Source organism: Calidris pugnax, unplaced genomic scaffold (genome assembly GCF_001431845.1).
Source record: "Calidris pugnax isolate Ruff unplaced genomic scaffold, ASM143184v1 scaffold103, whole genome shotgun sequence".
Lineage (NCBI taxonomy): Eukaryota > Metazoa > Chordata > Aves > Charadriiformes > Scolopacidae > Calidris > Calidris pugnax.
Window position 1 is genome coordinate 4,784,045 of NW_015090990.1, and position 14,251 is coordinate 4,798,295.

At 34.3% G+C, this 14,251-nt stretch overlaps 1 protein-coding gene across 2 annotated transcripts in view; it reads right to left on the reverse strand.

The window, feature by feature from the left end:
• Positions 1-14,251, reverse strand: part of FAP (fibroblast activation protein alpha) — a 42,372-nt gene that overhangs the window by 22,083 nt on the left and 6,038 nt on the right. Inside the window, exons 3-12 of one of the 2 annotated variants that reach the window (XM_014954765.1) lie at positions 11,237-11,332; positions 9,243-9,337; positions 9,021-9,095; positions 8,779-8,831; positions 7,689-7,761; positions 6,650-6,770; positions 5,938-6,092; positions 4,741-4,844; positions 4,280-4,415; positions 808-852 (exon numbers count right to left, since the gene is read on the reverse strand). In XM_014954765.1, coding sequence (XP_014810251.1) covers positions 808-852; positions 4,280-4,415; positions 4,741-4,844; positions 5,938-6,092; positions 6,650-6,770; positions 7,689-7,761; positions 8,779-8,831; positions 9,021-9,095; positions 9,243-9,337; positions 11,237-11,332 — 953 coding nt within the window. The remainder of the gene's footprint in view (positions 1-807; positions 853-4,279; positions 4,416-4,740; positions 4,845-5,937; positions 6,093-6,649; positions 6,771-7,688; positions 7,762-8,778; positions 8,832-9,020; positions 9,096-9,242; positions 9,338-11,236; positions 11,333-14,251) is intronic. The other variant, XM_014954766.1, reaches the window with a different exon arrangement.

Consider the following 14,251-nt stretch of genomic DNA (forward strand, 5'->3'; position numbering starts at 1 on the left):
TAAATGTGTAATCTTCACTTCAAATAAAAACATGTCTTTTAGAAGACAGTTTACTGAAAATCAAAACTCTCAGTTAAGTCCACTGCAGAATATTCAGGCACAGTGCGAGGTTCCCCATATTGAATTCTGATAACTTCACCTGCCTGAGGAGTAAACATAAGCGATAATACATACTCACTGTTAGAATGTATGAGATTGTAAACACTGATCTCATGCTCTTACAATTGCCTTGCAGGTTTGTTTTTACTGTGAGTTCCTAATAGATAGGCACTAATAGTTCCTAACAGATAGGCACTATGTCTCTTCCAAGAGAAAGGTTTCTGGGTAGAGAATATTTCTTTTGTTTAGGGGTAACTGGAGAGAAGGATCAACTACCCTTCTAAGGGCGCTGTATTACCTTGAAGGTTCCTCCCTAGCAGAAGATATGCAGCACTCGGCACTAAAACCGTGCTCTGAATGGACAGGTTTTATTATACATCTATTATTTGCCTCCAGGATGCTTCTAAGAATTACACTGCAGTATGAATCTACTTATTTTAATTACTTCCCTCCCTTCAATATAGTGTCTAATCAGTTGGTCTAATATTTGCAAAAGGAGACACAAAAAGGTTTTTTAAATTCAGAAAGCAGGTAGCCAGGTACTATGCCTAACACAGCATTAAAAATCTCAATCCTACAGTGCAACAGGTTTAATCAGTAGTGTTCTATGACTCAGAACGGTGCTTCCTGTTTCAAAACACCGCTGTGAAGGTGCAGAAAGCTGCACCTTTTCATTAAATCAAAACAGAGTACAACAAGCAAACCTACTCCGCCTGCCCATCCTGTTTGACTCTCTTCAATGTGCTGTTGATTCTGAAAAACAAAATCAAATGTACACTTTTTAAGAAGTTTAAGAATGAGTTTATGGAGATTCAAAATCCCCAAATAAAAAATCTGTAGCTGCTATAAAAGAGAATTTTAGAACATTTGTTATGAAGGTGCAGAGACTTTAAAGTTGTCTGAGGTAAATAATATTACTGTATTAATACCATTACATTAATTACAATATTGTTTTTTAAAAGCTGTCATCAGAGCGAAATAAAATCTAAAGCAATGGTTTTAACTGTATGCAACATTTTTACTGAAAGCAAGAATTAACAACTAGTCTCATGAATTTTTCAGTAAAAAACCAAATCAAACAATTTTAGGAATAATATTAAAAATCTGTGTTAGATTCTCAGCTGGTTCATTTAACATATTTCCTTTCATTTCAAAGCTGTGATGTTGATTTATAACAATGAATAACGTGACTACTAGATACATCTTTAACTGTAAATCTTAAAAACCTTAAAAAATACAAGCCAAATACTTCAACCAAGTAAAGTACATAGAAATCAAGAGTCTACATATTTGGTGCTCAAAGGGCCTCATTTTCAACACTTGAAAAAAATGTCACAAAGAACATTATTAAGAAAGAAGAACTAAGGATTTGCAAAAATAATCTAGACAACAGAAATCACCTAGATTATCATATCCTGAGACTATGAATATGAATTTAGCAGGTCTTAACTCCTTGTAACATTCTTAAAGCTGATTTTAAAAAGTCTTATACTGAGTATGGATTGGTATCTTCGGCAGCTAAAGGTGCTTTTACATTTTTATGTTTTACTTATAAAGTTTCTAGTGCTTTTTCAATACTTTCCTTAGACTTTTTCATTGAAGAGTGTAATATTTTGCTTGTTGGATGGAGCAAGTGATTTAATATTTAACAATTCTGCATTCAGTCAATGTGATTCTTTTTTGATCTTGCAAACATGTTTATAAATTCATTTAATAGAGTATTTCTTTACAGTTTGAAATAAATTAATCAAATTTTCTTTTTAAAGAATATGGTTTGTCATCCTCAATGTAATCTCATTAGCATTCAGAATCACGCCTTCTCCCTTTCAGCTTAGTCCCTGATTCTAAGTGACTTATTTAAGCAAAAATTGCAGGTACTTGCCCCTTAGAAGACTGTTTAGTACTTTTCAAGTGCCCCACTGAGCTATCAACTCAGAAGATGGATTTTATTTCTTTCAAGATGAGAAAAATGGGAAGTATTGTTTTATAACTGCATTTGTTTCTTCAAATTAAGACTCAAATATTGATGACATAGTACATTAAGGATATATTTAACTTCTCTCATATGAGTGGTCCCATTGACTTCTATGGGAATTTTCTGTGTATTAAACTACTTACAGAATTTAATAGAGAACTGGCATCTTTATAGGAAATCCCAATTTCACAAACGCATGCCTAGCTTTTACTCACATAAATAGTTGCACTGAAGTCATATTGGTTTCTATGGTCTATTCACATAAGCAAGACTCAAACACATGAACATTTTTGATGAATTGACACTTTAGGAACATCTTGTAGATTGTATTTTGTCATTATTTTCAAGTACATAAAGCCTAGCACATTTATTGTACATTACAGTCTCAATTTAATCTGAAATCAACAAGAGAACTATTTTTGCCAATGGAAACGTACAGAGATATACTTTCTAATGGCAAATAGAGCTAATGCAGCACTCCCATCTGTTCACACTCCTTCAATTGGCCATTTGTGCAAGCTTTAATGTGATAAAAGCATTGTATCACTGTATAAATATAGAATTATAGAAACGTCAGTAGTGACTCCATAAATAAGGTTTCATGGAGAAATGCAATTAAACAAGGATCATGAACACAGTCCTGCAAGATGTTAATTGTTCTGGTCTGGTTCCAGCAAAGCAATTAAGCACATGCTTAATTTTAAACACATAAATAGACCTACTGAAATAAATAAAACTACTTACATGCTTAAAGTTAAGCTTGTGTTAAAGTACTTAGGTGGACTGTGGTAGAATCCTAGAACCCTTTTTTTTTTTTTTACATTAAAATATTTAGTTATTAAAATGCAGGTTACTTTGAGGCAAGACAGAGATTTAGTGCTAATGTACTTACAAAGTGGAATAATTACTTAGGAAACACATCAAATGCTGCAGTAAATATGTATTTTATCCTAATAAATTAAGAAATTTCTCTGTGGAAAGTTACTTCAATGATAATGCTTTTGAAAGAACAGGACCTGAACTTCCTTTTAAATTTGCAACAGTTATCATAGCATAGAGGAATAAGAATTATTTTCAGCTTGCAAAGGCTGTGTCAATAAACTGAATTTACAAATGTATGAATTATACAGAACACTTTCATAAGTATTCATGCTTTCTATTTCCCATTGATTGAAGGTTTCAGCCTAAAGCTAGTTTTTAGAGGTGTTCTCTATCACAAACAAGACATGCAAACAGCATCAATATTAAAGACAATAAATGAGACTTCTGTACTAGAGTTACTGAAATTCAGAGTTATCCTTTCCTTTGTGATCTATATGAATATATCAGTGTCTATAGTCTTCAAATTTTACAAGGTCTTTTAAAGAAATCTTTTTTTCAGAAAAGCTTCTGTAAATAAGATCTATAACTATCTTCATATAGGTATAGATAGCTAGGCCATCTAAGCTATCCTGCTGCTTAATGGAGCGTGGTTTTTCCCTATGAACTGGCTTAATGATAGAATGATGTATTTAAAATGTAGAGCTGCTGTTGCAATTAGCCCAAAGTTTTCTTTTCAGACCTGAAAAAGTGATTGTGTTTCTCAAAACTTGGCTGCTTTATCCAACTCTATGATCTGATAAAACCGAGGAACTTCTCCCTCCTGAAAACCTACTTTACTTCTAATCTGTACGTTCATTCAACTAATTTAACATTAATAATAAAGAACATGATTCAGTCAGACTTAGTATGTAATTTCAACACAGTATAATAAAATTTTCTTTAAAAAGCAATAAAACCCCTCTATAGTTGCACTTTTGAAGATGAGGAAGCAAGAAGGAACTAAACAACTGTATTGAAAGCTGCTCAGTAGGATTCTTCTTATTTTTGTTGATTTGATTGTTAATTAAGGCTCACTAAAAAAAAAAATAATAAAAATTGGTGATTTTATTTCTTGATGGTGCAATTAAAATTTTTTCATCCCTCCCCCAGCAATTAAGATATTGGAAAAGGTATCAATAGAAGCTAAAAGATGAATGTGATCAAACACTGGAAAACACAGGCACAAAATTATTTTTGAAAAGAATTCAGGTCAAGATTAAATATACTTCTACAATTAAGTCCGAGCACCCTGTACATAACCAATAGGTGTTAAAATAGGTATGCAGATTGGATTAGAAAATGCTAATTTCAGCAATGTTAAATTGATATTTCCAACTTTATTACCTCTGGACATTCCCAAGTATTTGAATTTTCTTTGAAGTCACAAATAGCTAAGACTGAAAAATTCTGGATTCTCTTCAGCCATTGCACACAGATTCGACTATCTGTTACCCAAGTAAGCCAAGTAAAATAGTGATCACTAAAAATAAAAGAAAAATAAAGAAATGGTAGTTATTAAAGAACAAGAGTATAGAAGCATTGCTACAGATTGTATCCCCCATATTGCTCTGTGAAAGACTTCCACAAAGCTCCCATCATCTTAGGGATTTTTTTTTTGTCCTTTATAACAATGTATCATATGGACAGAGAGAATCAAAATAAAACATTTCTAGTTAGCTTCTGTTCTAAAAGATTAATATGGCACTCCATTGTTAGAAACAGAAAACAACTCAGAGGTTTAAGCATTTAAAACAAATAGACAAAAACATTTTTTAAGAAAGAGAAGACATTTGAGGGCACACTACCTGGATGCTATGACTGGAGGAACTGGCACTTCCTTCAGACCAAATACTTCAGCATAAACAGTATCGACAATAAACACTTTAACAGTAGGATTTTTAGCCCCAGCCTTCAAAGAAAACATATCAGGTTATTCAAATCAGGCTGTGAACAGTTCAGATTAAGGAAAATCACAAAGCGTTTTGCTGGAAAGGAGATAGATTACAAAATGTGCATTCAGTTGAGTATAATAGAGCAAATGTGGTCTTACAAGATCTCAAAGTGACACTACAGCAGTAGTACATTACTAAACTTTGCATCAATTCATATATAAAGAAGAAAACCTTTCAAACACTCAAATTTAGTGCCTTTCTATACAGAAAACATGCCTTTCTATACAGAAAACTGCACTATGTGCAGTGTGGATCTTTGCAGTGCACACTACACTTACTTTGGCATAAAACTCCAGGAGTATATTCACATGATTACAAGTGCTCTTTGACATCCCAGCTGTGAAATAAAATGGTTTAGCTTAAACTGATTTCATGCTTGCTTATTCATTGCATACATTATCAGTTTTTTAATTCTCCTCCATGTGTGGTCTCAACCATCCTGCTTTACTTTAGAACTGTAACCCAGTTGACAGGTGAGTAACTTCTTAAGATACATTAACATGATCACTTGCAATCATATGAACATGACAAGAGTCAGGAGAACTCTCTAATACATGCTGAAGAAATGCCAACCCAAAACCATCTTGCCTTAGATCTGGCACTTGAAAGCAGTTAAAATCCAAAGCCCCTTGAGATCAAAAAGCACTATGAAGTGTGCAAATAAACTGAAGCCTTTACTTTTCAAAATTTAAAAAAAAAGTCTCATAATTATTTCCTTTAATGAAAAATAACAGCTGCATAGTTAACGCATCACAATAAGTAAACTGAATTGAAAAAAGCTAGGCTTCATCATGCAAGTATGCACTTCTGCACATGCTTTTTACTTACACGAGTATTTCATTTATTTCACTAATATTATTAAGTATCTACACTTTTGAATGTGTCTATACATATTTTTCAGGCTTTGGCATAAGTTTGTTTTCTTTCATTAATTTAGGCCAAATGGATTTAACTGCTGCAATGAAACCATTTTTTAAAACACATTTGATTTTAGCATTGTAATAACTCATTTCTCAACAGAAAGTAAGTAGAAAGAATGAGAAAACATACCTTTGGATATGGGATAATTATTTTCCTAGGATACTGGTCCTCACCAAAATATGAATATTCAATAACTGGTATGTCAGAATCATTAAATTGTACAAATGCTAAATATTTTCCACTTGGAGACCACCACAGTGCATATTTTGTTGCTAGCATTTCCTCTGAGGAAAAAAATATTATTCATAATAGTTTATCATCGTAACCTATCTTCTAGTCTATTTTAGCATAGTACTCTTAGCAACCTAGACATATAAAGATATTTATACTAAATAAATAACACCAAACATATTGCCATACATCTAAATTCTGAAAGGCCTTAAGAACTCTCCAAATAGGCACATAGATCCTATTTAACATATTTGGGTTTTTCATGTGCGCATGTCGGATTTTTTAATTTTTTTTTAATGCACTGAAATGCCAAATTTTCACCAAAATTAAAACTTCCATTAAAGCTTAGTTTCCAACCACTGCCTGTGCAGCACAAGTAAGCTCAATTTCTAAAGTTCTGATACAGTTGCAGTAACAAAAGACTCAGGATTTGGGTTACACACTATGAATACAAAATGCAGTCACTGTATGGCAAATAAAATATGGAAATGAAATAATCCTTAGGGCATCTAAAAATAATATATCATCAAAGATATTTTAGAATAGATTGTGAGAACCAGGTAATACAAACAAAGCACTTAACCTGTTGTTGCCTTCAAGATTTACTTACCTTCATAGACCCAATCAGGAACCCCATTAAATATTTCATTCTGTTTTCCATCACTAGTTATTTTAATTGGTGCCTCTCTTGGGCTTCGTTTCAAATAGATATTATTCTGATACACGTATACCTAAAGACAAGAAGTATTTATTATGAGTATAGGCACCAATAAGAGGTTATAGTAAGATCTTGTGCAGTCAATGCTCTTACATTATACCAAGAAAAAGACATAATGAATGCAAACCAGGAAATAAATGTTACACTAAAAGCCCTTGCAAATTCTGCAAGAGTCGCTACTTTAGTGAATAAATTATACATTACAGGCCAAATTCTATGTTCAACTATGTCAGAATAAATCCTCAACAACTCCTTTGATTTTAATAAACTTCAGAGGATTCTGTGGCTAGCCTTGGTGTGGAAAATAATAAAAAAAATAATCTTTGAAACTTATTCAAATTGTTGTGTTTAAGAGAAGCCTAGACAAAGCGTTTTGTGACGACTTCTGCTTCCACCAGAAGAGGAAGGTAAAACCAAAGTCTGTAAACTTGTTACTCTCTGCAACAGGTCTATTGTAATTACTGAGAAATACATACTTAACTATCAAGTAGCTATTTAATAAAAAAGAAAATAATATTTTTTGTTATTGTTGTAAGAATCTGGCAGCCATTTCCTAGAATAAAAATTTTAAAAAATGTTTTAAATACTGTATCTCTAAATTTCCATAGTAAACTCCTGTATTATACAGCGTCAAAGGAAAACACATTGGTTTTCAGGCCTTGAAACTACATTTAATCCTATATACAAGTATGTTGGTCAATTCTTGATAAGAGACTGGCTAGCAAACGGAAACACATAATCTAGCTGAGAATATGGATTCTTCTACTTAGACACAGATAAACTAAACTTTAACAAGTGTCTTCTTGCTCACAACCAAGGTTAATAAACACAGGCCTGTGAAAAATATGGCCTAACAAAATAACCAAAGGCAAATAAATGTCTTCTAGCTACACAAAGCAAAATCATTCTAGTGCTTCATTACTTAACTGACCAATTTGTGTCCAACGGGTGACCAGGATATATACTGAATTTTATGTGGAAGCTGATTTTCTGTTACAAAACCACTGAAAAAAGGAAAGAAGTTGAGATGGCCTTTTGCGCATAGTGCAAATGGATTATTAAATTTTACATTCATATAAAATTCATCAAGGGCTATATTTCTTAACAGCTTGTTGTTTATTGAGCAATGCAAAATTAAGGCAGGCAGTGAGACATGCAGTAATGGGATGGTGTGCGCCAGTGCTGGTAAAGACTTGCAACTGAAAACATATTCAACGGCCTAAGAAGCCAGGCTTTATCTCTTCTACATATTGCACAAGCATCTACAGTCGTTTGCTCTATCTGCAGTCTGCTTTACAGTCTCAGCAAGTCACTGGGAAATGTGAACTTAGGATGTAGCGTGCTGCAGCAAGCGTAACAGCAGCAGTTCCAACATTTGTTAAGGATCACGACCCACATGCAGTATCTCTCTACTCACATCAGCTTGCAGCAATCTTTTCCTGTCACCTTGAGCCAACAGCTTCCCAAGAATGGAGCAGCTCAGTGCAGTCCCTATTGCTCAGAACTAAGAAGCATTTGGTCATGCTGCCACTTAGGTGACTGGGGAAGCAGATGGCCTCCTTTGAACTTGGGCAGAAAGAGGAGTGGTTTGGGAAAGAAACCAAATGCCATGGGATAAGCTGTAAACTTTTGAGGAAAGTTAAAGATTAGGTCAACCATAAAACAGATGAGTTAGACAACAGAAGAGCATGGAGATATCAGGTGTGAGACTAAAGTGGACTCAAGCAGCCAAGATAGAGTGGGAGAAAAGGATGCAGAGAAGAAAAAACAATGAGAATCTTGAGCAGTGAAAGTTTTAGGGCATGAAATATAAACCAATCCAGATACCCGGATGAGTAGATTAAAAAACTGTATGAATTTCTTAGAGGCCATTTTTTTCCAAGAAAACAAGTAACCTGACAGATTCAGGCAAAAGCAAAGGGGTGGTAGTCACATTACTATAGTTTTTCAGTAGAAATGCTTGCAAGCACATCACTACAGAGTATTCACCGCAAGTCTCTGTAAGAAATACCAGGCCTTACCCATATATGAGATCATAAATGTGGTATGATGCTGTATAAGAATATCTCCACAGCTGCAAAAATTAATCCAGAAAATAATACTATTAACTTTGAAAAAGATAATCTAATTAAAAACAATCACTGCCTTTTCACAGCTTACCCCTTTCAAGAAGGCACCAAGATACATTTATCCATGGCAACCACAATCAACAAAATACTAAATGAAACCAAACATTTCATCAGCAATATATTAAAATAATTACCTTTGAATAATTGCTTTCCAGAGCTATGAAATATTTGTCTGATGACAACACATAATTTGAAGCATTAACTTGTTTCTGAAAGATTAAGAAGATTAGATTTTAGAAAAAAACCCCTCTTTAAATAAGAATTTGATGAAGCAGGTTTCAATCCACTCACTTTTAAACTGGTACTTGAAATGCAACACATTTTGCTGCCTTTTTATTAATTGAAAGGGTACATACCATTGTGCTGTTAGTCATGATGGTAGTCGGGTAGTTCATTTCAACATTGTAAAGAATAACATCATCTTCTGCAGACTGATGAAGATATTCATTATCTTTATAGACAAGATAAAAGGGTTGTTACCTTACACAGAAGATACTATAGAACAGATCTGCTTATCAAAGTATTCACACTCCTGCCAGTAAGTAGATTTTGAGCAAGTATCTTTTAGCATCTGCATAAACATTTTTTTCTTCTAATGATGTTAAGGTACAGAGTTATTGCCAGTCTTCAGGGTTCCCAAGTTTGCTCTCAAGATTACACACTGCACACATAATCAGATAGCTTACTTTGTAATTAAATGACAGATTTTATTGTCAGTAATGTCTGATCAAGAATACCCATTAGAAGGTAAATATTACAATGTAAATGTTTTAAAGAAAACATTCAAGATCTTTGCTTGTAATTTCTCGAGAACATTCTGATTTGTAGATTCTGCAGCTACCACAGTGCCATGTAACTGACACTACAGAAATAATACTGTTCTCACACAGGTCCTACAGAGTAAATGACCTTCAATGAGAATGGAATTTAACCTGCCTGTGCTCAAGACCTGAGCCATAGTTTGGTAGAGAATTAAGATCAGAATTTTAGTTTCAAATAATTATTTTTACTGCTATAAGCAGAGAGAAGGAATTCCATACTTGGTGTAGCTAAAGACAGAGAGAGACTTTTAAAAGTTTAAAAGCAACCTGAAACATTGTATAAGGTGTTCATTTTTAGGAAAGTAGATCACCAGTGCATCTTTTGAGCACACTGCTGTGATATGCGTAACACAATTTGTGGTGACCTCAGGTTGCCTTAAGAAGAGATACTCAACTTTAACTCCTTGCATCAGCAGAAAAGTAAGCATGCAGAATGTCACAGGCATGAGTATCTATGGAATCTATGGCATGACTTTTGCGTGAGTTTTGTGACTGTTAAAAGGAAAGGTAAGTCTAAGTGAGAAGGCTATAAAGAGGGAAGGAGAGCATCAGGTTTAGGTGATATGCTGCCTATGTACTTCAGACAGAATTCCAACCAATGGAGACTGAATTTTTAAATTGTACAAGTGATGTCAACATACTTCAAATACTTCAAATTGTTAAGCATAGAACTTGAACTGCTGCAAGCAATGTCCTGGAAGGCTTCAATTCAGTTCTAAAATTGTGGGTGAAAACTAGCTTGGTAAGACTTCATGTACGTGCACAGTATTATGTTTCTTGTCTCTAGTCAGGGAATAGTAATTGCTTGAGGCAGTGCATAGATAGGGGTGGTTGTAGTGTGGGGACTAGAATGTAATGAAGTCTAGCTCAAGCCTTTTGGTGCTGCTGCTGCAATTCAGTGATAACCAGACTAGTGTTTCAGCCACACGCAGACATACATTAGCAGCAACTAACTTCATGTCTTTATCTTCCACCTTAAAGAACTTGCCTAGAAACTCAACCTTATTTTCTATGCAATTCATTGGAACTCAGGAATTTCAGAGCGTCAGCACTTCCTTAAGTGAGGTAAGAATAGTTGGGCTCACTGCAGAGCTAGGTACTATTGACAACAAAGAAGGGGGCCTGTAAGACGAGCTACCTCAGTTATTAGAAATGGTAAGTGAAAAAGTTCTGTGACAAACGCAAAAAAGGAGATTGCTTAAGAAATGACTGACATATTGACATATTTCTTTCCCTTGCTGCAATGAACATGACAGTACAAGAAATAAAACACTGAAGGCCTCTGTAAAATTATAGTTTATACTTGACTCAAATATGTCTGTTGAAACATCAAATACCTGGAATTTCTAGAATGACTGACAGAAGAGTAAATTTTAACCGTAAATTTTGACTAGCAGATTGTTTAATTTCATAGTTAGCATTCATTCACAGTAAAGCTAGAAAAGAAATAGATTTCTGAGTCTGCGTAAATCAGTCTGGAAATACATACTTGAAAGGCTTTTGTACATTTGAGAAAAGGTTTTACTTACCTGATACCCAATATGGAAAAAATGTTTTATATTGGAATTTTCCATTCAAGTAATCCTCCAATGTAAGAGCTCTGGGACCATCATCTGTGTTGACAACTAAGAATAAGACAGCAAGTTTCTGTTAATGCAATGCTGTGAAGTGGGGAAAAAAAAAAAAAAGAAAAAAAGAATTACTAGTCCAATATTTCATTTTTTCTATATTTAGCCGGGAACAGCAAGGATAGCATAATCCTGGAGGTATGCAGAGAGTATGCACAGCAGAAAGGAACATTCTCTGTTACTGTTCTGATAAGGTCCTTTAGCCCCTGAAGGACTCACCTTTATGAATACAAAATTAGAAACCCAGTCACTTATTCACTGAGACATATTTACTTGTAGAAAGTATGTATTTTCCACACAAAAGACAATTCAAAGTTTTTTTAAAGCACAGGTTTCATGAACTTGTGCGGTATGTAGAGACAACTATTTTTGTAGGGACCTGCACGTATTCAAACAACAAACAATAGTCAAACAACAAACAATACAGTCAAACAACGGGACGTGCATACAAGCCCCTCCTGTCAAATTTCATAAATGGCTCATCAACCAGTGCTAGAAGATGGATATAAGGTTTGCAAAATAATCACCATCCACATATATTTCTTAGTAGCCACATCAAAGAAACAGATGAAGAAGTAAAAGTAATGCTGAAAATTAATGAGTGAACCCAAACTTGAACTTTTTTTTTAATGCTGCAAAAGAAAGTTGGCAATGATTCTGGAGAGAACACAGGTACTCTGATATTTGATTTCTAAGCAGATCAGACAGTCACATAAAAATAATGGAGAAAATTGTGGCTGGTTTTGTGGTTCTTGTCTGACTATGTTTCTTCCCAAAGCTAAACACCTTAAGGTAGGGCAGATTTTTAAAAAATTTAAGGACAACCAACTGGATAAGAGGAGGGTAACACTGAAAATGCTGGCTTGCTAAGTGCATGGAAATGAAAAATTCCATTATAAAAATGTAATAAAAAGCCAGTAAGAAAAACTATGCAGTTCAGAAGAGAAAAAGTACTTAAAATATTTAATCCTCAAAACACACAGAAACACTTCTAATAAAGGCCACTTTTTGAAGTTCGGTACCATAATCATGGTAGCTTTTAAGTTTAGGCATTCTGGATTCTATGCTTTTCTGATGCTGTGAAGTGGGGAAAAAAAAAAAAAAGAAAAAAAGAATTACTAGTCCAATATTTCATTTTTTCTATATTTAGCCGGGAACAGCAAGGATAGCATAATCCTGGAGGTATGCAGAGAGTATGCACAGCAGAAAGGAACATTCTCTGTTACTGTTCTGATAAGGTCCTTTAGCCCCTGAAGGACTCACCTTTATGAATACAAAATTAGAAACCCAGTCACTTATTCACTGAGACATATTTACTTGTAGAAAGTATGTATTTTCCACACAAAAGACAATTCAAAGTTTTTTTAAAGCACAGGTTTCATGAACTTGTGCGGTATGTAGAGACAACTATTTTTGTAGGGACCTGCACGTATTCAAACAACAAACAATAGTCAAACAACAAACAATACAGTCAAACAACGGGACGTGCATACAAGCCCCTCCTGTCAAATTTCATAAATGGCTCATCAACCAGTGCTAGAAGATGGATATAAGGTTTGCAAAATAATCACCATCCACATATATTTCTTAGTAGCCACATCAAAGAAACAGATGAAGAAGTAAAAGTAATGCTGAAAATTAATGAGTGAACCCAAACTTGAACTTTTTTTTTAATGCTGCAAAAGAAAGTTGGCAATGATTCTGGAGAGAACACAGGTACTCTGATATTTGATTTCTAAGCAGATCAGACAGTCACATAAAAATAATGGAGAAAATTGTGGCTGGTTTTGTGGTTCTTGTCTGACTATGTTTCTTCCCAAAGCTAAACACCTTAAGGTAGGGCAGATTTTTAAAAAATTTAAGGACAACCAACTGGATAAGAGGAGGGTAACACTGAAAATGCTGGCTTGCTAAGTGCATGGAAATGAAAAATTCCATTATAAAAATGTAATAAAAAGCCAGTAAGAAAAACTATGCAGTTCAGAAGAGAAAAAGTACTTAAAATATTTAATCCTCAAAACACACAGAAACACTTCTAATAAAGGCCACTTTTTGAAGTTCGGTACCATAATCATGGTAGCTTTTAAGTTTAGGCATTCTGGATTCTATGCTTTTCTCCTTTAAAATCAATGGGACTTTTGCCATGGTCTTCAGAGGTAGTGGGGATGTCACTCTGCAGCCTAGATCTCTGTTACTTCCCTCGTTTATTCCTTCAGAGCTCTCAGATGACAGCCAGATAATCAAGATGACTCATTGCCCTCAGGTTTCATATCATGCTCCATCACTTCCTCATTACAACTGCCCTCTCAGTTAAGATCACACTGACTTCCTGGGAAATGTTTCTTCATATTCTCTTCTGTGGTACTTTGTAATGATAATACATGTTTTCTTCTGCTAAGTGACTATTACTTACTGTAGAATACACATGTCAGGTTGACTATTGACACTAGCCTTGTCTGCACTAATGCAGAAGAAAGCTGTCATGAGAAATAAAACTGAATGCCAATCCATAGGCAAAAACCTCTCAGTATAAACTCTCAGCTAGTGATCTGTTCAGAAAAGATTCCAAGAGGTTCAGTAAGAAGTTAATTCCTCTTGCTAATACCATGGCTGTATATTAGAGATCCTCGATACATAAATGATCAGCACAGAAGATGGCAACCTCTGAAAAAAAATGCATAGAAAATAACTCCAAAGAAGAACCCACTTCTGTTTATATTGAGTGATTACTTATCCCTAGCTTTCAGTTTAAATCGAAAATAAAGTGAGTATGCCTATTAGCAAAAGAAATCCACTGTTAAGATCTATTTCCTTGGTTGTGTGTATAGGTGGCTTAATTTTGCAGTCCTCTTTGATACCTTAATCTGGTAAAATTTCCTGGTTCCTTCTCTCAGCTTAAGAGGATTTTTTACTAAA